Source organism: Phoenix dactylifera, chromosome 2, assembly GCF_009389715.1.
Source record: "Phoenix dactylifera cultivar Barhee BC4 chromosome 2, palm_55x_up_171113_PBpolish2nd_filt_p, whole genome shotgun sequence".
Classification (NCBI taxonomy): Eukaryota; Viridiplantae; Streptophyta; class Magnoliopsida; order Arecales; family Arecaceae; genus Phoenix; species Phoenix dactylifera.
The window spans coordinates 13,627,277-13,654,279 of NC_052393.1; the positions used below are offsets into that span (position 1 = coordinate 13,627,277).

General features: G+C 36.2%; 1 protein-coding gene across 4 annotated transcripts; it reads right to left on the reverse strand.

Annotated features, from left to right (window-relative positions):
• Window positions 1–1,745: 1,745 nt before the first annotated feature.
• On the reverse strand, window positions 1,746–27,003 carry LOC103716849 (SPX domain-containing membrane protein OsI_17046-like). Of its 4 annotated transcripts, none has more exons than XM_008805027.3 (12): window positions 26,872–27,003; window positions 26,619–26,708; window positions 22,191–22,264; window positions 19,989–20,109; window positions 14,508–14,819; window positions 14,280–14,384; window positions 13,732–14,186; window positions 12,424–12,725; window positions 9,681–9,862; window positions 6,520–6,710; window positions 4,181–4,314; window positions 1,746–2,590 (listed from the first exon to the last, which is right to left on the reverse strand). In XM_008805027.3, exons 3-12 carry the CDS (start codon window positions 22,241–22,243, stop codon window positions 2,352–2,354), a joined length of 2,094 nt encoding a protein of 697 aa, XP_008803249.2. In that variant the 5' UTR covers window positions 22,244–22,264; window positions 26,619–26,708; window positions 26,872–27,003; the 3' UTR covers window positions 1,746–2,351. The 4 variants fall into 4 exon arrangements, with proteins under 4 accessions (XP_008803249.2, XP_026664182.2, XP_038978595.1 ...); XM_026808381.2 differs by having other exon boundaries at window positions 26,814–27,001; XM_039122667.1 differs by having other exon boundaries at window positions 26,619–27,001.

Consider the following 27,003-nt stretch of genomic DNA (forward strand, 5'->3'; position numbering starts at 1 on the left):
AGGTATGCATCATCTGATCAAATAGTATATACCGATAAAGATTATATCTTAAAAAATTATATATTAATTTATTTAGAAATGTATATTAAAATATTGAATGATTATTTTGTTATGCCCCTGTGGATAGAGCAGCTAGCGCAGGAGAGTCAGGCCACGATGCTGCTGGCGCTGACAACGAGGAGGAGGTGGCAACGAGGTTGGTGGGCGGCGAATTGGTGAGCTTACGCGGTGCGCTGCGGCAACGGGTGTTAGCGATTAGGTCATTGTATGCTACGCTGGGATTGGGATAAGAAGAGGGAAAAGTGGAAGGGAGGGCGGTCGGATCATGGGATTGTGTGTGATGTAGGCGTCAGGGTTTCCATCCCTTGGATTTTAATCCAACTACTGATTATTTGCCCCTCAAACTATAAATAAAGTATAGACTCGATACTCCGAAGGATATATTTGTTTTTTACACCGCCCTTTCCCTGATCAACCGGCTGTAGCCGGATATTTCAAACTTCACAATTATTTTTGTATTGAACTTGGTAGCAGGTCTGGTAATTGTTTCGAATGGGGGCCGGTCGTCGCCGCCACAGACAGGGAAGAGGCCGAGGAGGAGGAGGAGTGGGGGGGGGATGTCACCGCCGAGGGCAGCGGCGGAGGGAGGCTGGGTCGTCGCCGAGGGTGGGAAAGGAGGAGAGGGGGCTGGGTCATTGCTGAGGAGGAGGACGGCATCGCCGAGGGTAGGAGGGCGGCTGGGTCATCGCCGAGGGTGGAGGAGGAGGAGGAGGAGGGGGTTGCAGGGTCGTTGCCGCTACAGACGGGGAAAAGGAAGAAGGGACGGGGGAGGCGGCTTTGCCCCGCACCATTCAGAAAAATAATAAAAAATAACAGAGGATGTCAATCCATAGTTGACTCGCTACTAATCCATTAAGAACAAAATTTTCTAAAATGGTCAAAATATCTTCTATATTCTAATAAAATAATATTAAGGAGTGCCATAGCGACACCCGAGGTGATACACAAGTAGCTTGATCATTTGACTACCTACTTGAGTTGCATTTAAATTGAAAGATCGACTATACTAACCCAAAAAAAGACAACAGAATCTTCAAATCCAATATAACTTTAAAATGATTAAAATCAAAGCGTAAACTAGTGTTGAAAGATAAGGATCAAAATCAAGCAAAGTTTATTTTACGCAAATTATTTAGATTGAAAATTTTAAATTGGATCCAGATTTATGGATGAATAGCTACTTGCATGATCATGTCTTGTCACGTCAAGGTTGGCTATTTTATCGGTTGAACATGTATTAGATTTGCATTAAGATCAAGAATAAGAAGACTAATTTTTTGTTCCCGGCTAAAGTATCTTGGTATATACAAATATTTCGGATTATTTATTTTACAATTAAAACTTACATGCCTTTTGGAAAAATGACTATAATTCAGAATTAGGAAAATGATAGAAACAATAACAGGATGATTACATTCTTAAAAGAAAGTTGCTATACTCCGTTCTTCTTTGCCCACCCAATTACTATATTCTTCATGATTTGGACTGTTGGATGCAAAACAGCAGATTTTCTCGAGTATCAAAACTTACAAATAAAAGAGGGATGTAGGAGATCGGGTAAGTGATCCAAGTTCTTGTCAGCTAATTAGAAGTCTTGCATACTTGATAGCATAGGCCAGTAATTGCAAATTTAGCAACCACATACATTTTCGCATGCATTGCAGCTAGTTAGAGAAAAACTTCGCTTGTGTCCAAGACAAAAAAATCGAATGAAATCAATTACCTGTGAAAATTACAAAGAACGTGTCCTTCTTACATCCGATCACCTTTTCTTGACCGAATAAGACAACATGCTTCAGAATTGACAGAGCAAAAAGCTAGGACAAAGCATAGTTAATAAATAAGTTATGTAGTTTTAAACATAAAAAATAACATGTGATGAGTGAATAACCGATGTGGCAAGGAACATCTGAGAATGCACTCAGATAATCAATTCCCACGGAACAGAAATGCAACCGCTCTGCTACCCTGGTAACTTTCCAGCCTCCGCTCCCATGGAGATATCCCACGACACGAATAGCTCTTGGTTACATGCTGAAGGCTCTTGGGGGCACACAGGTACTGGGCATCAAACAAGACCATGGACAAGAATAACCTGGATAGTCTCAGAAATACCATGAGAAAACAAGAGCCATGCTTTTCTTAGAGAACATGGCAGCTGATGAATTACATAAAGCCTTAACCGGACGTGGATCAATTAATGAGCCTTGCTTATTACTGCACAACCCACATACAACAGAGGGGAGCAAGATTGATGCACGTAATGTGAGAATTGGATATAGCATGCATTATCAGTATAGAGTGTTGTATGTAAGGAAGGTAGCGGCAATGGAAGCTAGACAGATCAAGAGAGAAGGTAGCAGGGTGACATTTAGGAGCTGGTCTTCACCCAAGTAGCCAGCCAATGTGATAGTGCCATCAGCAACCACCCGAGCCAAGGTCCCAGCTTCGGTTGACAGCAAGCCACCATTGTAGGTACCACGGGCAAGCCGGGATGACATAACTCGAGAAAGAAGGGATAGATTGACCCCTGTATTGGACAGCCAAAAACACCCGTGAGACAATGGCACTAGATGAAAAGTATGACAAATGTTTGAATAAGCAAAGCCAACAATGCTTAAAACTAATGCTGGGTGCTTGCTAGCTGCGACTACAATAGTGATAATGTGCCATGTGAAAGCAGACAATCAGCAAGATTTAGAAAATAACACAGCAACTAATCCAATTTACAATGTACATGGTCTGATGCTTGATTCAAGTTTATGATTTATACCATATGCAGCATGGACACAAAAGTTAAGGGAGGAAGCTTCTCAAGTGGTCAATAATGTACCAATTTAACATTACCCCAACTTTGAAATTATGACATATTTTCCACTAATCATAGTATGAGACGAACCGAGCCCTTACTTTTATTTCCATGGTGCAGAATGGAGGGATTAGAATCATGTTATTAAAACTGGATCAGAATTATTCTATGTTAATCTTATGAGAACTTTACACCCAATAAATATTATGATATGTAAGGTACATGACATTTCTGTTAAAATAGCATATACCTATGTAAAAATTAGAAAAAATATTTAAATGTCTCACCAGAAAATATTGTTATGTTCATATTTATCAATAGTATGAACACAAACTATCACATACACAGAGGCATATCTAAAAACTCTGAACAAATCAAACAAAAAGAAAGAGAGAAAGATAGATAGATAGATACAATTAGACTTATAGTCTTTCATACTTTAGATCCTTTACAATAAAACTTTCAGAAAAAGGCAGAAAAAGAAAAGAAAAGAAAAACTTTACAAGACAGTACAGACACAAATAGGTACATATAAATAAGAAAAATGAACAAAATTACATTTTGAAAACAAATAAAGTCAGTTAAAACTGCATCTAATCAGCTCTTTTGTTTTTTATCTTTTGATTGTTTCTCATATGTAATATACAGATGATCTTGAAATTCAAAACTTGACTAATACTTGAGAAAGTCTTTGAGCCAACTAAACTAGGTGAAGAAACAATTCAAATTTTTCGTACTAGAACTTTATGATATTAAAAAATGAATGAATGGTAATAGCTATAGAGGACTTCACTTCTTGCTTGTTAACACAGATAACTTAAGCAGGTCTATCAAGGAGGAAAGCAAAATGCAGTGGATGCTCATATAGATTGATAGAAGTAAAATATAAAATGCATGGGTTTCAAAAAAGAATGTTGCATGAACAAAAAAATCAATAGCAATCATTCATTGGTTGTGAGAAGTTCATGAGAAAACATCTAGTATTGAACCCTCATCCAAAACAACAAATCCGCTCTCAACATCACTCAAACGGCCTAGAATGTAGTTTAAAAATATGTTATTGGAAGTATATTGTTCTTCTAAGCTCTCCTGTTTATGTCCCTCTTCTTGCAGTCCTGCTCCAGGCTTCCAGCTGTAATTTAGTGATAAGAGTTGAAAGAATGTTACTTCTCAACTACAAAGATGGAATACCCTTGAGACCCTATGATATATTTGGATTTTCAAATCATCCAGAACATTTCTACATAACCTACAAATGATACTAGAAATTCAAAATAATCAAGTTATGCTGGGTCAGCAACCACGGATTACCTTCAAGCACTTCAGAAGATACGAAGGTGATGAGTGCTGAGCAGACATATTGCGGCACAGAGTACAGTCTTGTGACACGGAAGCTTAGAATTATACCTACCAACACCAGAATTTCAGATGCCAACAGGATTTGCCTGCAAAATGTCAACTTTATAGCATAAGTTTAAATATACTTATAAGCTTAGAATATACTTTAAGCACAGAGTATAATAAGTATTATATCTTGTAATTCACAGAAAAATGGGGTTCCCCTTATGGCATAAGCAAAATCATATGCGCTAAGAAACAAATTTTTCATTATACATTTGGACAGAGGCATAAAAAATTTTGTAGTTTATATATTTAATAGTGTATGGACAAGCTACAGCACATAAACTTCAAATTCATTAGCCCCTAAGGGTTATTTTGATATCAAGGTCCCGACTAAGAGTTAAACATCCTATCAGTTTAAACATATCAGCTAATGGTAAATATTCAATTAGTCAGAATTCTGTTAGTTAATTGAACTTCATAGTACAATCCATATATTGAAAAACAGTGCACACATGCCATTCCTGAAAGAGGTAATGCAAGAATACAAGATTACCTATCAGAGATTAAATTTTCAGTAACGACAATATGGAGCTCTACCGCAATGATTAAACAGCCATTCACATTGCTACTTATCATGAGAGAACCAAATATATTGAATTAGATTGCCATTTCAGCTTTTCAGTTACCTTGGGTCATATCAATATTACATTTGTGATATGCTTACAAATAACTAGCAATCAAGAAGCTGGCATAGGACTGCTCTAATATTGGATGTGTCAAAATTTTATTTTAGATTGAGAGAATTGAAGATATGTAATATTTAACCATGTATAGAGGTGATTTGACATGAAGGAGATTACACACAATCACGTATCATCTTTAGTCATTTAGCATAAGGACTTAAATTTTGGTGCATATTGCTACATACATACCACTGTACAAATACCATTTTACTAACACTACCCTCATTTTTAATGTGATGGCACATGGAGGCATACCTTGCATCAACATACCACTAAGTTACGAATACAAATTCTGATACTGACACTTTAAACTTTGATTCAGCCACTGATAATCGGTGGTCATGCAAATGATACAGAGTCATTTGCATGACCACCTATTATATTCCTTTTCTTTTCTCTTCTACTTTTATTTTCTCTCTCTTATTTAACTACTTATTATATCAACATATTTATGTTCTCAATTATCCTCATTATTCTTTTTTACTTTTCATTCTCTTTAGGGACATGAGGAATACATGATCACTGGAAGCCCTTCAAGGTTAGCAGAGTCATCTTTAATCTGATCTGGCCCAGGTCTCAAAAAGAGGAGGTTAATGAACCAAATAATATTAAATGATACAGAGTAGGTAAACAACAACGAGGTTTCTTTGAAGGATTATCATATGGATAATTTACGAGGGTAAAGAAGATTAAGCGGTACCATACTTCACAAGGCGATGAACAACACTTCAAACATACACCTTGTTCTTCAAAGAATATGACAGTTGTTATAGTTGATGAAAATTTCACCTAATGTACTTAACTAATCCTGCAGAAAACTAGAGCAAATATGTAATAGTGAATTTTTCAGAATTGTAATTAAGCATCCACTATGGTTCCTATACCAACCATTAACTAGAGAGCTTATCTGAACCTTCACTAACCAGAGCTAGAATTCCAGAACTTACAAATGCCACAATTGGATGGACACTTGTTATGACTATAAATGCCTAGATAATATCAAATTCATGAAATAAAACATAAATATACTCTTATTAATTATTTTTCTACAGCATAATTTACTAATAATTATTACTGTGGAACATAAACCTATTAATTATTTTTATGAAATATAAATGTGGAAATATATTGAATTATTTCAGACTGATGAGTTCTATAACCAACCCATAACCAGAAAGCTTTTTTTTTACCTTCACTAACCCAAGCTAAAACTCCATAAATTACAAATGTCATGATTAGAATAGCATTTGATAATTGATATTACTAAAAACATAATTACTACTGTGGAATATAAATGTGGTATATGCTGAATTATTTCACAGAATGATATTTCATAAAGCATATAGCAGACAGGAGAAAATATATGGAAAGAATTAAGCTAAACACTATATCAGAAAACAATATTAAAACATTAACCAATAATTCAAGTAACTAGTTATATATGCCTATACAAATGAATAAAACATAATAACATACAATCATATCATCAATAGTGACAAAACAAGGTCTCCATTATTGTTAATATCATTTAAATAATCAGTATGACATATCATTTACTATTACCTGTCCTCGAACATGTTGGTAAGGTAGCTTCCAACAATGGCATTTACTGGAAGAACTGTCAGTCCAAGGATTGCTAGAAAAATGGCCACTGTGCTGGTAGACCAACTAAAGTATAATGTGGTAATGACACTTGACTCGGAAAGTAAAATCTCCATTGCATATTTGAGCATGAAATAGATCAACAACTGGACCTACAGAAAGAAAATAAACCAAATTAGGAAAGCATGTAAACATAAATAATTCCTTGGCTTCTTATATGAAGATTAACACACTACACACTGAAAAGTGCCAAAGTTGTTAGGCATCTCAAAAATGGGAAAGTATCTTAGAAAATGGACCCATATAATAAAGTGAATTTGACATTTTTAGATAGATGTCAGGCTTTTATAATTAAAAACAAAAGCAATTGAAAACAATAACTGCAAAATACTGCAACCTAAGGCCCAGCTATGAACTCTGATCATATAAGACTCCAAGAGGCTTTATTAGCTCTTAATGCTCCTTAATGCTACATCAAGCTACTCCAAGGCCAGCTTCTCCATCATGACCCTATTGACATGAAAGTGTCATTTGAGCTAACCAATGAACCAAAGTAATTGAGAACTTTGGCTAAGCATCATGATTCTCTACTTGAATTTCTTGGTTATTCCTTCATGGTTAGCTCATAAAAAGAATTTCTTCTGCCAACTTTGGCACTTCGTAGTGCATTTCCTGTGGCGCAAAATAAATATAAAACAAACATAGGAAGCTGCAAGATCTCAAAACAAAAGCACTTATGGTCTCTTCCTCAAATATTGTGGTCAGAGGTAACTTATCAGTTCTGGCACATGTAGGAGTCATGAACCATCTACACACCTAGCACCTGCATCTGCACCTGTCCCATGGCACCACATTTGATCTAATTATGCAAAAACACATTCATCCCTCATCTTAATTGGATCTACATTGCCCATAAATCTCCTTCACCTGCCATTCTACACTGATCCATTGCACCACCCTATAATAGAGGCGGTCAATTAGCAAAATGTTAATGTCTTTTATGTTTCAAACTTGTCCACGATCTTCTCATTTTCAGTAAGTTCAATGATTTTGATATTGCCGAAGTCTTTCATAGCAAACAAGATAGGAAGAAACAATGCAGTTCGGCATGTGTACAGGTGTTGGGAGGGGCTGGGCTGTAACCTCACACTTATACAACCTCCAACTTATTGCATTTCTAAGTGTTCTTTGTCTATTTACATGCCACCTATCCGTTAGTAATTACTGACATCAGCATCTAACTATCCTGATGGATCTAGACTTGGGCTTTGTTTCACTAAGCAGCTTTAGAAAATATATATTATTTTATTTGAGATTGCAAGTTACCAAAACACCAAGTCATATATGTCCAGTTTTTACCACATCTGTTATGACTTCATCAACATGGTTTACACCCCAGAAAAGAGAAACGGTAAAAAAAAAATCATTCCAATGAAACTTGCCAACATCTCACTTAAAAAACTTCAAGAATTATATCCTCACAGGTTCCATTTTAAGCAATCAGGAGCTAACACTCACAAGCAAAATGTGGTTTGGCAAAATACAATATTCTTAAGATCACAAGTGCACTTCTCATCTTCATCTCCATGCCTTAGCCATTCTAGGGTATAACTAATATTACCCTGATCTCATACATATTCTTTTTTCCTCCTTAGCAGTCACCTCCAAACAGCAATTTCATAATATTTGCTAAAGAACATCTTCTCAACATTAAGTCTGCACTCCAAGAGCATGATCAGCATGGTTTCCTTGAAGTCAACACTGAAATAGAGTCCCATTGCTCAACACCCTTAAATGTTTTTGGTTTCTTAACATAGAAATGTAAACAAGGTAACACTGGGAGAGAACCCTATCGGGCCATTGGTTCTTACAAATTCCCTCTTCAAGGGGCACTTCAGTCCTCATGCTAATTTGATCAAGGATGTTAAGCACAAACCTTTCTTAGGTTCATGCAAATCCTTTTTCCTCGTTTCTTTTTCCCAGCCTGCTTCACCTATTACTTACACAAACTCTCTTAATCATGCTCACTTAGCTGGTGTAGGGATCCCACTTACTTGCACTTGACCTCCTAAGATACCAGTTCTCAATCAAGTCTATAAGCACAACCACAAAAAATCGCATGAGCTATTCCAGTGTCAGCTGCTACCAAGAATTGTTTCTCTTCAAATGCTGTGTTCCTCCAAGCAGGTGTCTGTTCTTTTCCCTAGATGATAATCCTGCTGCCATTCCTCACAACTTAAATTTCCTAATCATATGAATAGGTTGTAGAGAAACTGATTACTTCCCCTTAAGGAATGATATTATAAAATTGCAGTCTTTGCTGCATCCATGTAATGCTTCGCTTGACAGCTAATATTATTGTAATATTGTTCAAACCCATGAATATTTATAATTACTTATAGCTAACAAGCCCTAGACTCTGAAACAAACCCAAATACAGTCATAGTTCCAATATCAAGATAAACTTTCCCAATAATAAACAATAACAGGACTTCTGTAGCAAATTATGGTTCACATCCATATGGGACTGATATGATAATTCCTTCCATCAGTATAAAATGTTTACTATGACCTTGCACTTCATGTCTCTTTCAAGGATTGTGTAACTCTTAACATTAGTTCACCAAGAATGTCATACAATTATGAGCTCTTCATGTAGCGTTCCTCTTCTGACATTATGTTCCTTTATGCAGATTACATGATCAATTCTCAATGCCTCCATTGTCACTCATCTAAATTAACATCTCCATGTTAAGTTTGAAATAGAGGATGATATTTGACATTTTGACTATATATTAGATTGTAGGATGTCTTTGCAAGGGTAGAAGTGCATGAATACAACCAGTTTCTTGTCCCTCTTGGACTCCCATACCGTTATTTCTTCTGACAATGCTTCATGACAACTCCTCTAGGACCCAAACAACTACCATTAGTTGATTGCTGATTTTTATATACTATACTACTTGTTTTCTGCATTTATCTACTGTTATATATACATAAAATCATGTATAAATAGAGGCCACATATGCTATTAAATTATACGTTATAGTCTGAAAAGTGTGTACATTGCTACTGTCTAAAAGCACCACCTATTTAGTAACGTTTAGAGTAAGAAGTCAAACCTTCACAGATGGTGTAAGCAGTCTATAGGCTGAAGCAATAGAAGTTGCAGGCCCGTGGGACTCTTCAGAGGCTTCTTCACTGTCCTCAAAATCTTCCTCTCCATCTTCATCTTGCTTCTCATTTGAATTTATGAGAAGAGGTTGCACAAGACCATTCTCTAGTCTCTCATTTTCCAAGTGTCCTGCTTTGCAAAATTTCAGATAACTTATCAAATATCAAATAGTAATAAGGTAACTGAGAAAATATTTTTTTCGACTTTTTTTTGAAGGTTTAGATGCTTCAATTATATCAATACAAGGTCACCCTTGTCAACTAACTAATATTTGTACCGAACACTAAGTCTTTTTTTCAATTATTTTCAGAAATCAACATTAAATTCTACGTCACAAATCATTTTGTCCAGTAAAATTATATCAGAACAACTTGCCAAATAAACTAGGATTTAAAAAACTAGACTCTTCATTTCTCCACGGCGTACCTGTGTCAACACGGCAAGACACCGACAAAGGCAGAGGATATGGATCCAACATGCTAGTGCATTGGTTGGACATGACACTCCAATTGGTGGGGTGGAGAAAATAGGAAAGAAAGGAACAAAGAAAGGAAGAATGGAAATAAAAAAGAAGAATGAAAAGAAAGAAAGGAAGGAAAGAAGAAAGAAAGGGAAGAAGGAAAGAAAGAAGAAAGGGAAAGAAAGGAAGGAAAGAATGAAGAAGAAAAGGAACGAAAGGAAGCAAGAAGAAAAGAAAGGAAGGAGATAAGGAAGAAGGAAAGAAAGAAGAAAAAAATAAAGAAAGAAAGGAAGAGGAGGAAGGAGGGAGGAGGGCACTTAGCGTTGTGATGGAGGAGAGGTAGTGGAGCAGCAGATCAGCATATTTCTGCTTCTATAGAATAGATGGCAGGGTCGGGTCAGCACAAGTTGTGCATGTGGCCATTTAAAAGGGCAAATTAAAGTTTAAATCTTGAACTGACTTTTAGTTAATGTTTAGTCTTTATTGATTGAGTTTTTTGTTTTTGATCTTTGAATTTATAACAAATCTGTTGATCTCTGGTTGTGCATTAATATGTATGAAAGGATTCAACATTCATTTCTAATCATATAAGGACTAACTACAACAAGGAATGTTGTAAATGTCGTACAACCGGTTCAGCCGAAGAAGATGGAAGCTCAAAAGCCATCTCTCCCTCCCTCACTTTCTCTCTCTCTCCCTCCCTCCCTCTCCTTCTTCCTCCCTCCCTCTCTCTAAAAACAATTCAAAAAAAAAGGGGCGGAGCCCCAGTTCCATTTCAAAACAAGGGCTCCGCCCATTTTCATGCGGCCAAAGGAGATAGGGACTCAAAAGCCCTCTCTCTCCCTCTCTCGGCCTCTCTCTCTCCCTCCTCCATCCTCCTCTCTCTCTTTTCCTCTCTTTCGTTCTCCCTCTTCCCCTCCCTTGCCAGCTCTAGTTATGTTAGTACAGGCCCGAAAGAAAATGGCACGGTACCATACCGTACCACCAAGTAACCGATATGAGTCCCGAAACTGGCATAGCATACCTTGCTTCATGTTAAATCTTTATATTTAGATCTAACATTTCAAAATCAATGATTGATCATCAAAATTGAAGATATGTACTTTTGAAAGTGATCTACACTAAAAAACAAAAAAAAAAAAATCTAGAAACCAAAATCCATGCACTATGGTAATCTCTAACCTAGGCATCGAGGTACAAAAATGAACAGTATCAATTACACTAGAAATACACGATAGGGGAAAGACTAGTAAATCTACCCCATTGGCCATGATCTACATATCTAAAATAGCATCTAATGATTCTAGCTATTATTGATAACCCATCTTGGGGCATGCTCATCTAGCTACAAAAGGAAAAGCTACATTATATCTTCAACTCTCTTCAATATTCAAAACCTTCCATGTTCAAAAATTCACCATTTTGTATTTCTAACATCATTAGCTTGTTTTAGCAAAACCATGTTTGCCATACCATTTGGAGTAACCAACTTCCTACCAACAAAAAGTATCTTTTTTTGTCACATCGTCATGTAGTTAGTGAGACATTTGAATGGCCAGTCTTGATGCTCAAAATTGGGCCTCCACTCAGTTTGTATCAAGAATCATCCATGTATGGAACAGCTCATAAACATGAAAAATTCACGAATGTGGCATGAGAGGCCATGACCAAGGATTCAAATCTCAAGATTTGGTAATTTGGTATTGTATTGAAGGTTGGCTGGTATGGTACAATCCTCATTGTGGGGACATTATGCCTTAGGATGTCACAAAACCTTGGTAAAAATAAGCAAAAAATAAGGAAATGTGCCGAGCATTACGGGTTCAATACACCTCAATAGAAGGGCAATATGGAACAATACATGCATTATTCAATCAATACGGGTGCATACTAGTCCGTCATAATGGATGGCACAAGGCAAACATGCACGAGATTTGAGCCCATGGATATGACATTCTTGAGAAGTTTACATCATGGATCTTTTCGTAAAAGATGAAATCTGGGTTTTCTATCTCCTCTTCTTCTAACCTGAGATCTTGTCACAACCTTCAAAATCTAAGATGCTATCTTAAACCAGATTTCCTTATGTTTTATTGAACAAGGCCAGGTCATATCTATATTTATTTATGAATTTCAACACGATTATAGAAAATGAAAAATATTTAAGGTTGCAATCTTTCTTAAGAAGATACAATATATACTATTGTGGTGACAATCAAATTTAGCTTACCAGCATCAACATCCTGTGGAGGAAGGCCTTCTTTGCTGTCATGGTCTGGCTCTCTAAATGAAATGCACAACCAAAATAAATACACAAGCCAAGCCAGAGCCATAACCCATCCTGGTAAGGTGCTTTGATTAAATGTCAGAGAGTAAAGCTTGAACTTTATTTGGAGCAAGCCAGCGAGGGCAGGACCACAAGCCATTCCAAGAGCACTAGCACTAACAAAACCTGCAGAGGCTTGCATGCGAATTTTAAGAGGCACACAATCACTAATGTAACGACGATTTACAGCCCTAGCAGAACCCAACCTGCAAAATAAGGTGAAGTTTACAATACAATATAAATTGATGGATCACACACCAAAAAAGAGTAAGGAAACCAACATATTCATACTAGAAATATTTTTTCTAAAAAAATGTATAGTGCATATGGAATATCAGAATGAAATGTATTTGTACAGAACAGATATTTGCAAAGTATATGCGTTGAACTTTTTAGTCAATAAATTACGGGACTTCTAATTTGCAATTTCATGTTAACAGAGGAGAGATGGGCACGGTAAGTGATCTCTGCAATTGACAGAAAATGCCACAGAAAATGCCAGAGCATTTAAAATCATTTAAACCCTTTGAAACCAAAGCTATCTTAAATATCATTTGGTAAGAAAATTTTGATTGTTTTCTTTTAGTTATTTTTAGGCTCTCCGAGCACTGGTTGCAAAGAGGTGGACGGTAGGTATGATAAGCAGTCTTCTCAATCTCTATAGAAAGGTAAGTATGTTCTTATTCCATGCATTCAATCTTGTTTGTAATTTAATATATACTTTCATCTAGTTCTTTGGCTTCTACATTAAGCACCAAATGGCTACCCTAAGAAAAATCTATAAAGACACCAAATGCCTACACAGAAAAATCTAGTGAAATCAAATTTTAGGTTAGTGGAGGAAAAAGGAAATAGGTTGGCCATCCTCCTTATTTGGTTGCATCTGATTTCATAGAAATGCAAATCAACTATAAATCATACTAAAAGTGCTAACACTTGACGAGATCACTGGATCCATCATACAATCCCTTAACTTGATAGATCACATGAATTGCAAATGCCAGGTTTTAGCTGTGCATGAAATATGATGTTCAAGTTATATGGGCTACCTAACATGTCAAACTTAAAAAAAATCCAAGTTAACAATAAATAGGAATATAAAAGACTCAAGCCACTGTGGAAGTAAAAGCATAGAAATACCTAAATAGTTCAGAAACAAAAGAAAATCATATAATATTGACCGTTTCCAAAGAGGAAACAAGAATTGCTTACCCACATAAAAGGCGACCAATCAGAAGAATAGCTATTGAGTTAAGATCATAAGCCAAAGCATACAACATATTTCCCATAAAGAGCATGATGCTGCTAAATACAAGCGGTCTGAAGTATGACTTGTTTGACCATGCACTAAAATAGATTGAAGAGAATACTTGTGCAATAGCCATTGACCCAATAATTACACCACATACTGTTGCTGCAGCACCAAGGCTCAACGCGTAGTCATCTGCAGTTGGGACAATAATGTATGTGTTGACCATATAAAGGAAAGTGTTTGCCAAGTTCAGGAGAAGAGATATAAAATGGTATCTTTGGTCATCAACATGATCCTCTGCTGCACTTGGTATATCTTCTTGAACAATAAGTGCATGCTGGCCTAAGAATTGAAGGAAATTTGTTGAATGTGTTAGCCTGTCTACTGATGCATTTATTTGGTCTATAACAGGGTCCTGCATTAAATACAGATAGATATTATCAATATGGAGGTCCTTAAAGACAAAACAAAACTATGGGCTAAACAAGAAATATCTAGCTGATAAAACCTTGAGAGGTACAGATGGCTGATCATAAATGGATAAATAGCTTCCTTGACGATCCTGGAAATCTGCAAGGTTGCGAGATAAGGCACCTACAACAGCCACTATTCCCTGTTTATTGAAAAGAACAGCTTCAGAAACGATTTATGTGCCTGCTAGGAGCAAAATTAAAATAGAGAAAAGCAAAGATAATACCAATATACATTAACAAAATAATCAAACTAGAAATATTACCACATGCTTGAAGACCTGTTGCAGCTGAGAATAAGGATGATTTGCTCGAGTAGTAACATAGTAATCAGTGAATCTATAACCAAAGCGCTTATCAAATTTTTTCAGTATCTTGCGAATACCAGTAGCATTCATCTCAACAAACCTAAGAAGCTTCAGTAGATCTTGCCCTACTGTCCTATACACTTCACGTAGTTGATATATTTGGGATATATCTGGCTGCTCTAAGAGAATTGTACGCTGCTCTCCCAATTTCTGAATTCTGCTTGCAAGAAGACCTTGTTGTTCCAACAGAAAGAGGACAGTCTTTTCAATCTGGAGCAAAACAAACAAGAAAGAAATGGAAGATGTCCTCAAAGTAAACTAAAATTTAATGTTAATAACAGAATGCACATAATATCTATAAATACATAGTTTAGTCCACATCGCAAGTCAACAGAAATATCAATTAAATAAATATTGCTAAATGCTAAATATAGAGTTGATTGATTATCTGATTGGAAAGACGAAGCAAACTGCATAGTTTTTTTCCCCTCCACAAACCTATACATTTTTCATAGAAATTTCAAGGGCTTTATTGGTTAGCAAATACCAATCATTTTACTGAGGCCTTACAATTACTATCCAAGATGTTGAGAAGTCTGTAGGTCATTTTCCCAGGCAAGACTAATATTCAGGTAAACATACATTTTTTAAGAGATAACGTTTTCCACATTGTTTATGATGACATTATATGAAATTAATTGAAACAAACCCAAAAATTCCAGACCTATACTTGTCCTCCAAAAAAAATGTTAAATTGCAGAAAGTATAACAGCTATCATCATCATTTTCTAAGATCATTTATTCCCCTACCTAAAGCTTGAAATCAGAGAAAGACTGACTACAGCCTCCCTTGGGAGTTTAGTTGAACCAGTAGCAGTATTGTTCAAAATGGTAAAGGAAAGAAGAACACAGTAGAAAATTTGTCAATTAATTGTTAACACCAAGTAGTCGTTCAAGTCGAAAGCAAAGTTACATCAGCCCATAAATGAACAAACTCAAGGAATAATAGCATAGGTAAGTCCCTGCTGATCATATCTTCATATAATAATAGAGATCTTTCGCCAACTTAGATAGGCCTTACTGATCAATAGATATCTTATTGCAATCAATAGATATCTGATTACCAATACAGATCCTAACAATATATTACAGGAAAAGGATAGAGTCAGTAAAAATCAATGAATATAGGTGCGATCAGCAAACCCAAGAAATATCAGATCCAAGAAAAACCATGGTCCACCATGCATGCTAAAAAATGAGGAAGCAAAAAAAACGAACTGGTATTTTCTAGTTTATCCTGTTCAATCTCCTTGTTGATGACCTCAATGCAAACCCAAAATAATCAAAGACCTAATCCAAACCACTAGTTTAGCCAAACTATCATAGTGCCACAATACTTGACTAAAGGACATTACCTCTTGACCAAAGCATATATACACATAGATAAATGTATTTATTATTTAAGCCATAAATGCATTTAAGTAATAAAGCATCCAAGCCATCCCATATTATATTATAATCTGAAAAAGACATTAGTCACAATACAATCAAGTTATGGCCTTAATTGTAGCTGTAATATGATCTGAAAAGATTAAATTTTATGGGCCCTAAATCCTAAACTCAAGACCCATTGAGTTACAATAATCTCCCTTTATTGCATCAACCTTATTCCTATCTCCGGCATAGAAACTTTAATCTTCTTTGGGTTGTCAAATCTTCAAGCTCTGACAGGAAAGACCAAGGCTGAGCCTTTATACAGTTGAGCCATCATCAGTTAGATACATCTTGAGAGACCTGACATGACAGTGAAGGCCTTGTCATGGGATTCTTTACGTCACTTTAAATGTAAAACCTGTACTCGATCATGATTCACTAGTCTTATATTGACATTTGGATCGTGTGACATGTCCTCCTCATACAATCAAGCCTTAAGTTGACTATGTCTTGAGGGACCTGACCCAACATAAGAAGGCCTCATCAAGGTATCCTAATCACATTTGGATCATGTGATGTTTCCTCTTCCAACTTTTCATCATGAGTAGATCTTAAATGATTTTTGTTTCCACTCATTGATTGAATCATGTAAAACTGACTCAACTGTCAGATTTGTAGTTAACATATCAAAATTCATCCAATTTCTAATGATAGCTCCTTCACTTTTTGTTTCATAATCATCTGGCCTTTATTGACAAAAACCATTTTTCAAAGAATAAAAAAACTCATTGAATCAACAACTCACTTAGGCCAACTCCTGTGATATCTCTGGTATCATTCGTAAATCCATGATTAGGCTTCATTTAGCAAGGATTAAAGTGCCGTCAATGCTAGTCGATATAGTCTGGCATATGATGTAGCAGTCTGTTAGTGGCACATGAGACAGCTATGTGCCAATGCATGTGTGACAGTGCATGCCAAGCATGGCATTACACATACTGCACCAAAGCCAGGCCAGAACATCACAGAGACTTAAAACTTCATCAACTATCTCTACTCATTTGGCATGTCAATCAAAGCTTCTAATAGCATTTCATTTATTCACCATGTTTTAGAACTCAATCAAGTTCTTACAGCAATTATCTATCTCTATCACTTGATAACAATTTGAATAAGCTTTTAATTAAATTATACCAACAGTATGGACCTGATTATTTTAACAGATAATGGATGATAAGTCAATCCAATGATCCCAGGAATGACTTTTATGCTGAGACAATCTTAGATCATAAATTGGAGTCCATGGCCAGCATGAGTGACAAAATTGAAATGAGAAGAAAATAAAATAAAAATAAAATTTCTTATTCGATCTATATAGATGGCCCCAAGCCTACATATATGGAAAATAATAACTTTAAACACTTATAATTCTTGACTTAGTATAAGCAACTAACTGTAAAACTCATCTAAAGATTAAAAAGAGAGGAACAGTCACATCTCGAATCGTAGCCTGACACTCATGATATGATAGCTTGATACAAAATACACAGACCCATTTTAACACTTCTAGACAAGGTGTCTCATCAAGATTCCCCGATTTCATATATAATAAAGATGAGATGCACTGATAAATCTCAAAAAATTGATCTTAGAGATTTTGGTTGCAAATTATATCTGGAAGTAGACATTTAATTATTTTACATTTTAAACAACATGCCCATACAAAACATTGCAACTGTAGTACTCAACTACATCTGAAAGTTTCATAGCTTGATCTTGACAATAAATGACAACCCAATTGCATCCAGTAAGTGGATCTTAAGGAAAGAAAGATCAAGGAGCTCTTGTTATCCAATGTATGTATGAATGTTTTCATGTGATTGTGTGTATGCATCTACTTATATATAAATATGTGTTCGTGCTCATGAGAAAGAGGGAGGGAGGGAGGGAGGGGGAGGAAGGAGAGGGAGAGGAGGGGAAGGAGAGGGAGAGAGGGAGAGAGGGAGAGAGAATCCCAATAGAAATTGAGCCTAAAATCTTCTAGTGCAAATATATACATACATACAAGGTCTGCCAAACCGCCCGATTCAGGCAGTACTGCCGGAACCACAATGGGACCGGTCGAAACCAGTCCTTTTCGGGTTGGAACCGGCCTGAACCTGCCGGAACCGGTCGGTTCCGACCGGTTGGATGCCAACTCGATGCGAATCGGTACCGAGTCATGTAGCACTGTGGCAATAATGCCACAGTGCGGGAGCAGCACTTTGGTGCTGTGACATTATTGCCACAGTACAGTGCTGCTGGTGTGGCTTTATTGCCACAAGACTACAACGCCACTTAGTTAAAGGCGTGGGTTGATATGCCTCCTGACTATACTTATGATCCGGATATATACGAGAGCCATCACCACTCAATCTGATTTTAGAAATCCGCATGTATGTTGTACTTTAAATATATATAATTGATTGTATTATTTTATATTTTTTATGTCACTACTTGAATTGAGAATATCTTATGTTGTTCATTTTATGATTTGCATCAATTTAAAGCAATAAGATGCATCATTTAGGTTAAACTGAAATCATACAAACATCAAAAAATATCAAAAAAAGATATCAAAAAAATATCAAATTAGACTTAAATTCATAGAAGAAGTTCGAAAATAGTGATTACCAATTAAATTTTTTTGAGAACCGCAAAAAAATATTAGGGAGTGCCAGTCCATGAACTAGCATGCCTTACCGGTTCAGTTCGGCACCGGTGCCGAACCGTATCGGCGCAGACTGGTACGGGTCCCGATATCGGTTCGACAGACCTTGCATACATATATATACATACATGTGTGTGTGTGTGTGTTGGATCATATGTTTTGATTGTACGCTACAAGAATTAACATCTACAGCATCAGAAACCTGAAGAAACGGAATGAATATAAATACTTTGGAGAGTACTTACAATGCATAATATGGCCACAAAATGGATGGTTTTCCATAATAGTATACATGCATATCACATGTTTCAATAAATGCAACATTGTTAAATTAATTTTATTCATTTCATAATGTAACAAGAGATATGATGGCCAAGCTTAGATTAACTAATCAATTGGTTTCTTTTCATCAGATAAAGTGAAGATCTGACAGATGGAAAATACTCAAGCATGTGGAGCGATGTGCTGGATGCTCTGCTCCTTTAAGGGAGGAATGGTTTGACTGAGGGATTGTCTTTTACATTTGATTGAAACAGAGAGGAGTGGGATGGGAGTTTGCCAAGAATACCATGGCTTTTTGTTGGGAGATGAGAGTTATGGCAGTAGGTGCTGCCATTAAGAACAGGGAAAGTCTTCCTAGGACCCAAAGGTGTGGCATTGGCACCAGTCAGAACCCGAGAAGCAAAATTTCGGGCAGAGACAATGAATGAGCCTCTGTGTCCTCTGGGAATTATTACAAGAGCTTAGATTTCTCACTGATCATGAACTGTGAGAAGAAGCCCATTATTACAGACCTCCCTCCTGAGAGAGCCAAAGACAGCACAATTGGAAATATTCCTGTTTGTTGTAAGAATGGCGCCCTCCTTTCATCCATCATGAATCCCAGCCCCAGCAGCTGCTGCTGGTGGGATGGATGCACAACAGCTGCTGGTGGTTGTGCATGTAAGTGTGCCACATATACAAGTACCCAAGCAAATGTCACGATCCACTCATGTTTTTGTTCATGGTTTGCAGATCCCTGCCCACTCACAAACATAAAAGTGCACCTTCTATCCTCCTACAGTGCCCAACTAACAGGAAACACATACACGCACAGACACATACATATTCCGAATTGTTGCACCAATGATAAGCCAATACAAATGCGCAATGGTTTTTCACATACCTGGTCATCTAACATTCTTGAGACCTATATATACACATATATACGAATTTGCACACACAGATATACATTCATATTCAGAATGCTGTATCAATGATAAGCCAATGCAGAGGTACAACGGTTATTCACATACCTGGTCATCTAACATCCTTGAGAACTCCTTAAGAACCTGGCGACGATCTTTTCCACCTGCCTGAGTCTGCTGAACATACTGCTTTACTTTCTTCTTCATTAACTTGTAGTTAATGTAGTATCTAGAAACAGCAAAATAACAAAAGTTCACATTGGACCAATAAAAAAAATGAAAGAATTGAATTTTGCACACATGTATTTCCAGTTAAATGGTTAACTTCAAACTGGAAAAAATCAACTTCATAAAATCAAACCATATAGACTAAACTGAAAACTAAGCATCATATACTCCACAAGAAGGACACCACAAAATAGTAATTCATGCGAAAATCGTGATAATATATGATAGAGCTTCAAATCTGATTGCAACAAGAGTGACAGAGGAGTTAATTACAACCACTAAAAATGAATTAAAGAATAATTTCTTTATTATCTTTTCTTCATCTAAGGGTATCTGAAATGGAACATTCGAATATTCCGAATAATTTTTCGTTTTCAAACTGCCTCTTAATAAATGATCCAAAATGTAATTAAGTCAAAAACAAAAAGTGGCAGATAAGCACAGACAAGAATGATGTGGTCTGATAAAGCTACAAAAAGCCCATCCGCAACTTGAATGAAAGTCAAGTCAAAGAAGAATGTCAAAGATAATGCATTGGATAATGTGTGTGTGTGTGTGTGTGTGTGTGGCATAGGCATTTATTGAACTATCATGTTGCATCAAAGAAATTTAGACTTCTGCAGTTATCAGTGTTTGAAAGAACTGGACAGAACTAGGCAATACGGGGTATATTGTACCTACCCAATCAGGAACCAATCTAAAAAATAGATAGCAAGGTCTGCAATTTCGGTACCATGTACCATACCAATATCTGACTGATACAGTATGGTACCGAACCATACCATACCGATACTACCGTACCATATTGATACTCGATATGCAAATGCATATTGGTTCGATACAAGTACAACATTTTTATCTTTTTTCTTTTCCTTTTTTTTTGCTTTGAAGCTTATTTTAAGATTGATGGCTGTTTAGAAGTACGGTAATGCACTTTTGATGTACCCAATTGAGCCTTGGTTACTATTCAATGTGTCCAGCACATACATGTATTTTGGCATGCATAACTACATAGCTATATAAAAACAAACTTGTGTACATACATATTGGATATAATGTGACCAAGGTTTTAAGTCCCGGCGGAATAGGATCTGTTCTAGCCATCCCGTTCTATTCCTTTGAGAAAACGGGACTGAGATGGAGTCGGGACTCTAAAACCTATCCATGCGGGAAGAGAAGAATAAAGAGGAAAGAAAGGAAAGAAGGAAAGATAAAAAAAAGGGAAAAGTAAAACAAAAGAAGAAGAAAAAAAAAGTAAAGAAGAAAGTAAGGAAGAAGAAAAAGAAAGAAAGGAAGGAAATAATTCAAAAGGATAAAGAACGAAGAAGCAAAGAAAAAAAAAAGAAATAAAGGAAGGGATAAGAAAAAGAAAGAAAAAAGAAAGAAAGGAAGGAAGATAGAAGAAAAAGAAAGGAAGGAAAGAAAAAATAAAAAGAACGGAAAGGAAAGAGAGATGGGGGGTATCTACTAGGACACATGACTGGGACTGCTGTCGGGACGAGGCAGGACAACGGGACGTCATGTTCTATGGAGAAACCCGGACACCCCTGTGCCACAGGATTTAAAACCTTGAATGTAGCATTTAACTTATCGTCCTACAGCTACACAAGAAGATTGTGTTCTTCCCTAATAGAAGTATGAACCTCACAAAGGAGTGGTATGAAGACCATGACAAATATATAGTTTAAGCAGACTGCCACTAGATAGTAGATCATACTTACTATAATCATTGATCAAGATATTCATATAAAACATTAACTATGAGGCCTCATAGTAAAACATAAAGAGATAAAAAGCCAATTGTTCATTTCAAATAAGTCATATGAGGAAATTACAGGCATGCAGAAACAAGGATTATCGTAAAGGATCATGATTAGCCTCCTTTTCTTCTTTCAGTTAGCTAGGAAAGTTTGAGTTAGGTTCTTCCTTAAATAGGGGGGGCGAAGAAAGTTGAGTTCGATCAGCACTTTCCTCTGTGCCATTAGGACAATATTCTTTATAATGCAACCTTGATAAAAATAAGAGAGAAGTTATAAGTTTCTTTTATTAAAAAAATAATAGTAACAAGGAACATGAGCATACCCCTTCCATTCCTGAACTTGATCTGCCATTAATCTCTTTCCGAAGTTAACCATCCTGGCGTCTAGTATGTGAATCTATACCCACAAGAATTATACGTATAAGATTGAAGAGGAATAATTGACAGAAATGAACTTTCCGAACTAAAACATTCTATGAGATATTAGTTATATAATTTTCTTTAAGCTACATAAAAAATAAATGTTCTAATATCATTGTTTCATTACTTCTGTCCATTTTAAAGAAAAATCATAAAAAATAATGAGAGCTAATGCAACGAATCAAATATAAGAACTTTGCTAAAATGTTAACATCATAGACTTGCAGAGAAAAGGAATTATACAGAAACTCACACTAAAGATTTATATTACATGACAATCGAACAAAAATATGATAAAAGAAAATAGCAAAGAAGTCGAGTTGGACAGAAAATCTACTGACGTATGAAGGAGAAAGTGTCAGAACAAATATCACTTGTATTATGCCCTTTCTTTTCTATAATTCATTATGTCTACAAATTTATCTAGAAATAAGGGCATCAACAATTTCCTTGTGAACATTATGAAAGAACTAATTGATTATGGTCACAGGTAAAAAAACACCCAGTCCTTATTCAATCATGAAATGATCCTCAGATGGACTACAGCATAATTAAATTTTTAAGTTGGTCTGTATAGAGTGGAGTCACTGAATTTTCATATATAAATCAAATTATTCTTCAAAAAAAAAGGCAAAAGCTTAAGAATAGAGATGTGAAACTATTATTATTCATAGAACAGGCTTTTCTGTCATATGGAAACAGGTCAAATTACCATGATCACTCAAATACAGCATGCCAACACTGCAAGTAATTTTAAAATTGGTTCAAGCAGATTGACTGAATCAAGCCTCAGTAAGGACCTCAGTGAGTCTATGGGATGGTACTCTTGTAATGTCCAATATGTTGCTTAGTTTCAGCTGCTCCACCATTTTCTTTCGATATCACATTTCCATGCTAACCTGATTCAATTAAAACTATTCTCTTCTACCCATAAGTCATGCAGTGAGCTCACAAGATAATTTTCCATATCCATTCTCATTATTATAAGTTCTATATGTAGTTGGCGATCATCTCACAAAAAGGTTTTCATTGTACATCATTGTCATATTGTTCATGAAAATCAGCATTATTCCAGATGGGAGTTACTAATTTTTTTTCACCGTCATCTTCCTTATTTATCAAATACAACTGACTTGTACTTCTTACCATTGATTCACTTCTTACTAGGAGAAACTTCAATATCCTCTCCTCGCATCATTTTTCACTTCTTAGTAATTATCACTCCTCACAGTTTTTCATTCAAAGCCAATTTAAATTCCAGCATTCTTTTCTCATTTTATAGCTTAGACATCAGATAAACCTTAAACAAATTCACTTCTCAGAGGAATTTACTTTGATCTTTGCAACAATCATTTACAAGAACAGTTTTATCTCATTCCACCTGTTTGATCTGTGCATAATAAAATATCTAGGTGTAAGCATATATATCCATACAAACAACAATAGACAACTCAAAAGTTCTCCAAACTAGATGAATATTTGTTTCAGTGAAACAAATGTATATCATCCACATATAAAACTGTATTATGTACTGTGCAATTCCCATGATTAATTTACCAAGATGATGTAGTATGTGCATATTCAAGAAGATTGTCACACTTGCAATGGTAACTTGAAATTTACAATTCCAGTACAAAGCTTCCAAGGAGATATCTTTGTGTTTTTTTTTGTAAGCCATTAGCTAAATGGAGCATCCACCAGTTTGCCTATTTTCTTTCCCCAGAATCATGGATTAGACTGTTAGTAAATGCTTCCAAGACGTAGATTTGTCCTCTTCTTGATTGATAGAATGCTTTCCTGAATTTTTCTACACTCTCAAGTATGATTGTCAATGCAAATATCTCCTTAGCAGGTCTTTCACAAATTTTACTGAATAATTTCAGGTTCAGAAATTCTGTCTAGAGATCAACTTAATAAAGTGATGGGTGTGATGCATGGATGAGAAATCATAACCTGTCTTTTTGAGCAAAAATATCTCTCTTTCTTGTGAAGTAAATGGAGCAGCAGACTTCCTTCAGGTTATCTGCATCTCAACAGCAGGAGGTTCCTTACCCAAAATGTACTACTTCAGATTTGATGGAGAGCCATGACAAGAAGAGAACTGATTTATCATATACTGATAAAGTCTCTACAAGAATGATATTGTTGTACAGGTATCAACAAACAGCTCTTCTTGATTCCAGTGCCTTTCGATTACTTTAAATTGACTAAGAGGATTGTCTGCCTGCCCTAGTACAATATGGTCTCATTAAAATAGAAGAGGTCCATGACAAACCCAGCTAGCCTAGAAAAGTAGATGGAATTTAAATAATACCACTGGTTGAAGGGGCTAAGAGATTCTAGAATGGAGGCAATGACTATAACATGCAACTAATCCAACTCATTTCTTCCTTGATGATCACCTAAAATGGTGAAACGAAATTCAGATCTGTTTCAACTGTATAATAGCCAACTAAATACAATCCAAGTACCATTTCTATTATTGAATTTTATTTGCCATTTGCCTGCACTTGGCATTTAATTTTGATTAACTTGCAGTAAAGATCTTTCACATTGTAGGTTTGATCTTTTTTTACTGATCAGCTAGATAGGCACTTTTTTCTAAGGTGCAGAACCGAAAACAGTAAAGGTGTCTGAAGCCACTCACGACTTCTGCACAGAACCAAATCAAAAGCTCCTGAAGCTAACTGGCAAGGCGATGACTTCATTATGATTTTTTTGCACTTCAATATAAATCATGAAACACTTTGATATAAATTATGATTTATAACTTTGATATAAATCATAAGGGAGCAAAGTGTCTTCAAAATCAATCATAAGGCAGTCTTCAATCAAATTAAGGAACCTAGGTAAATGATGTGATGACCCTGTGAATAGCATAATGGACATCTAAGGGAGAAGCAAAAGGCAAACTGATGCAAAGGAGATCTATAGAAAAGAGAGTGTGCAACTCGACTCAACTCAACTAAGCCTTAATCCCAGACTATAGGAAGAGAGTATATAAAGAGAAAAAAAGGCAGCTAAAGCAATCTGAGGAATGAGATAGAGATGCTGTGAACAGGGAGAATAAAGAGAACCACATGTGACTATGGAGAATAACACTATAGCATATTGAACTTCAAAGTCGAGCTTGTACCCAAGACCACCTTATTATAAAATCTCGACTTGCGGTAGAGGAGGGAGAGGTAAATCCCCTCATCACAAATTTCATGTGGGATATCTACAAAGGATAGAAAGGATGGTTATGGATCAATACAGAATCAAGAAAAAGGGGCTTCACTTGAATGAAGCTCGGATTGGCAGGGTCACTATCAAGGTAGGGACATCACAAGAGAACCAATCCTGGGAAAAATAAAATGATCTTTTGCAAACCTTTCTTGGATAGTAGCAAATGCTCTAAGCTCTGCTATCATCATATACTTGATTAAAATATAGTCATGGGTAGCATCTTACCCACTACGAATTGAAAAATGAACTTTTTTATTCAGAATAAAACCATGATTTTGACACTACCTAAAGAAAATGCTTTCATTACTTGAAGCCAGAGTAGTTATGCTACTATCCTCGCCCAAGAAATTCAAGACTTTTAGAAGTAATTCCCTTTTATTTTCTTTCTTGAGCTCCAAAGATGAAAAGCTTTAAATTTTCCAGACCCGGCACCACAGCTAAAGAGAAAACTAGAAGACAGCAAACTACGGCCCTCGTAAGCGATATAACCTTAAGATCCATAACCTCGCTAGCAGCACCAAAAGCTCTATTTTCTCCGCAGAATTGCTTCTTTCTTTAAACTACTCTCCTATGCATCAAGAAAGCAAGAAACATCCGTTTAACATCCTGTTTTCTCTACCAAACCACTTCTTCTTGATTCATTCTTTCACCCATTCCAATAAATCAAGCTTCTCAGTAGTGCGGCCCTCGTAAGGGATATAACCTTAAGATCCATGACCTCGCTAGCATCACCAGAAACTCTCTTTTCTCCGCAGAATTGCTTCTTGCTGTAAACTACTCTCTTATGCATCAAGAAAGCAAGAAACATCCGTTTAACATCCTCTGTTTTCTCTAACAAACCACTTCTTCTTGATTCATTCTTTCACCCATTTCAAGAAATCAAACTTCTCAGTAGCAATTCATAGACAACTCCAGATTCGGCCCACAGAAACCCATATATAGCAATATCATGACATATAAAACCAAGTAGCAACTTTTTTGGCAAAACGATAGGGAAAAAAGGAAAACCTTTTTCAAGTACTTTGTCAACGTCGATCATCAAACAAAAGATAATAGAAAAATAAATCTTATAGGTAGAAATATTAGGCGAGAAAGGGAATTACCGGGAAGAGATCCGAGTCTCGTGTTACAATGCTTCTTCTGAACTCTTAGATGACCATCAACAAACCCAAAGACCGAGATGGCAACCGTTTCTACCACAAAGAATTTAAATAACCCGCAGAAGGAAAGGGAAAAAATTAAAAAAGAAATGAAGATTTGGGATTTATATGACCTAAAAGATATATAGATATATATACTTCGTATAGGAAAAGGGGAAAAAAAATTCCAGAGTTGTTCGAGAACCCAATAACCAACCCTCGCAAAGTATGGAGGAGGGAAGCAAGCAAAAGAAGAGAGGGAGAGGGAGAGGCCGTCCAAGCGGGTCGGTAGCACTTCCGATTCGACACGGCGAACTGAAACCACGTGAGCGCGGGCTGAACGGCGACG

Coding starts and splice junctions, on each gene's coding strand:
- LOC103716849 (XM_008805027.3), bottom strand. CDS start 22,243: ATGGTTAACTTCGGAAAGAGATTAATGGCAGATCAAGTTCAGGAATGG. Junction 20,110..22,190: donor CAAGTTCAGGAATGGAAGGG/GTATGCTCATGT, acceptor TGCTGTTTCTAG/ATACTACATTAACTACAAGT. Junction 14,820..19,988: donor CAAGGATGTTAGATGACCAG/GTATGTGAATAA, acceptor GTTTTGCTCCAG/ATTGAAAAGACTGTCCTCTT.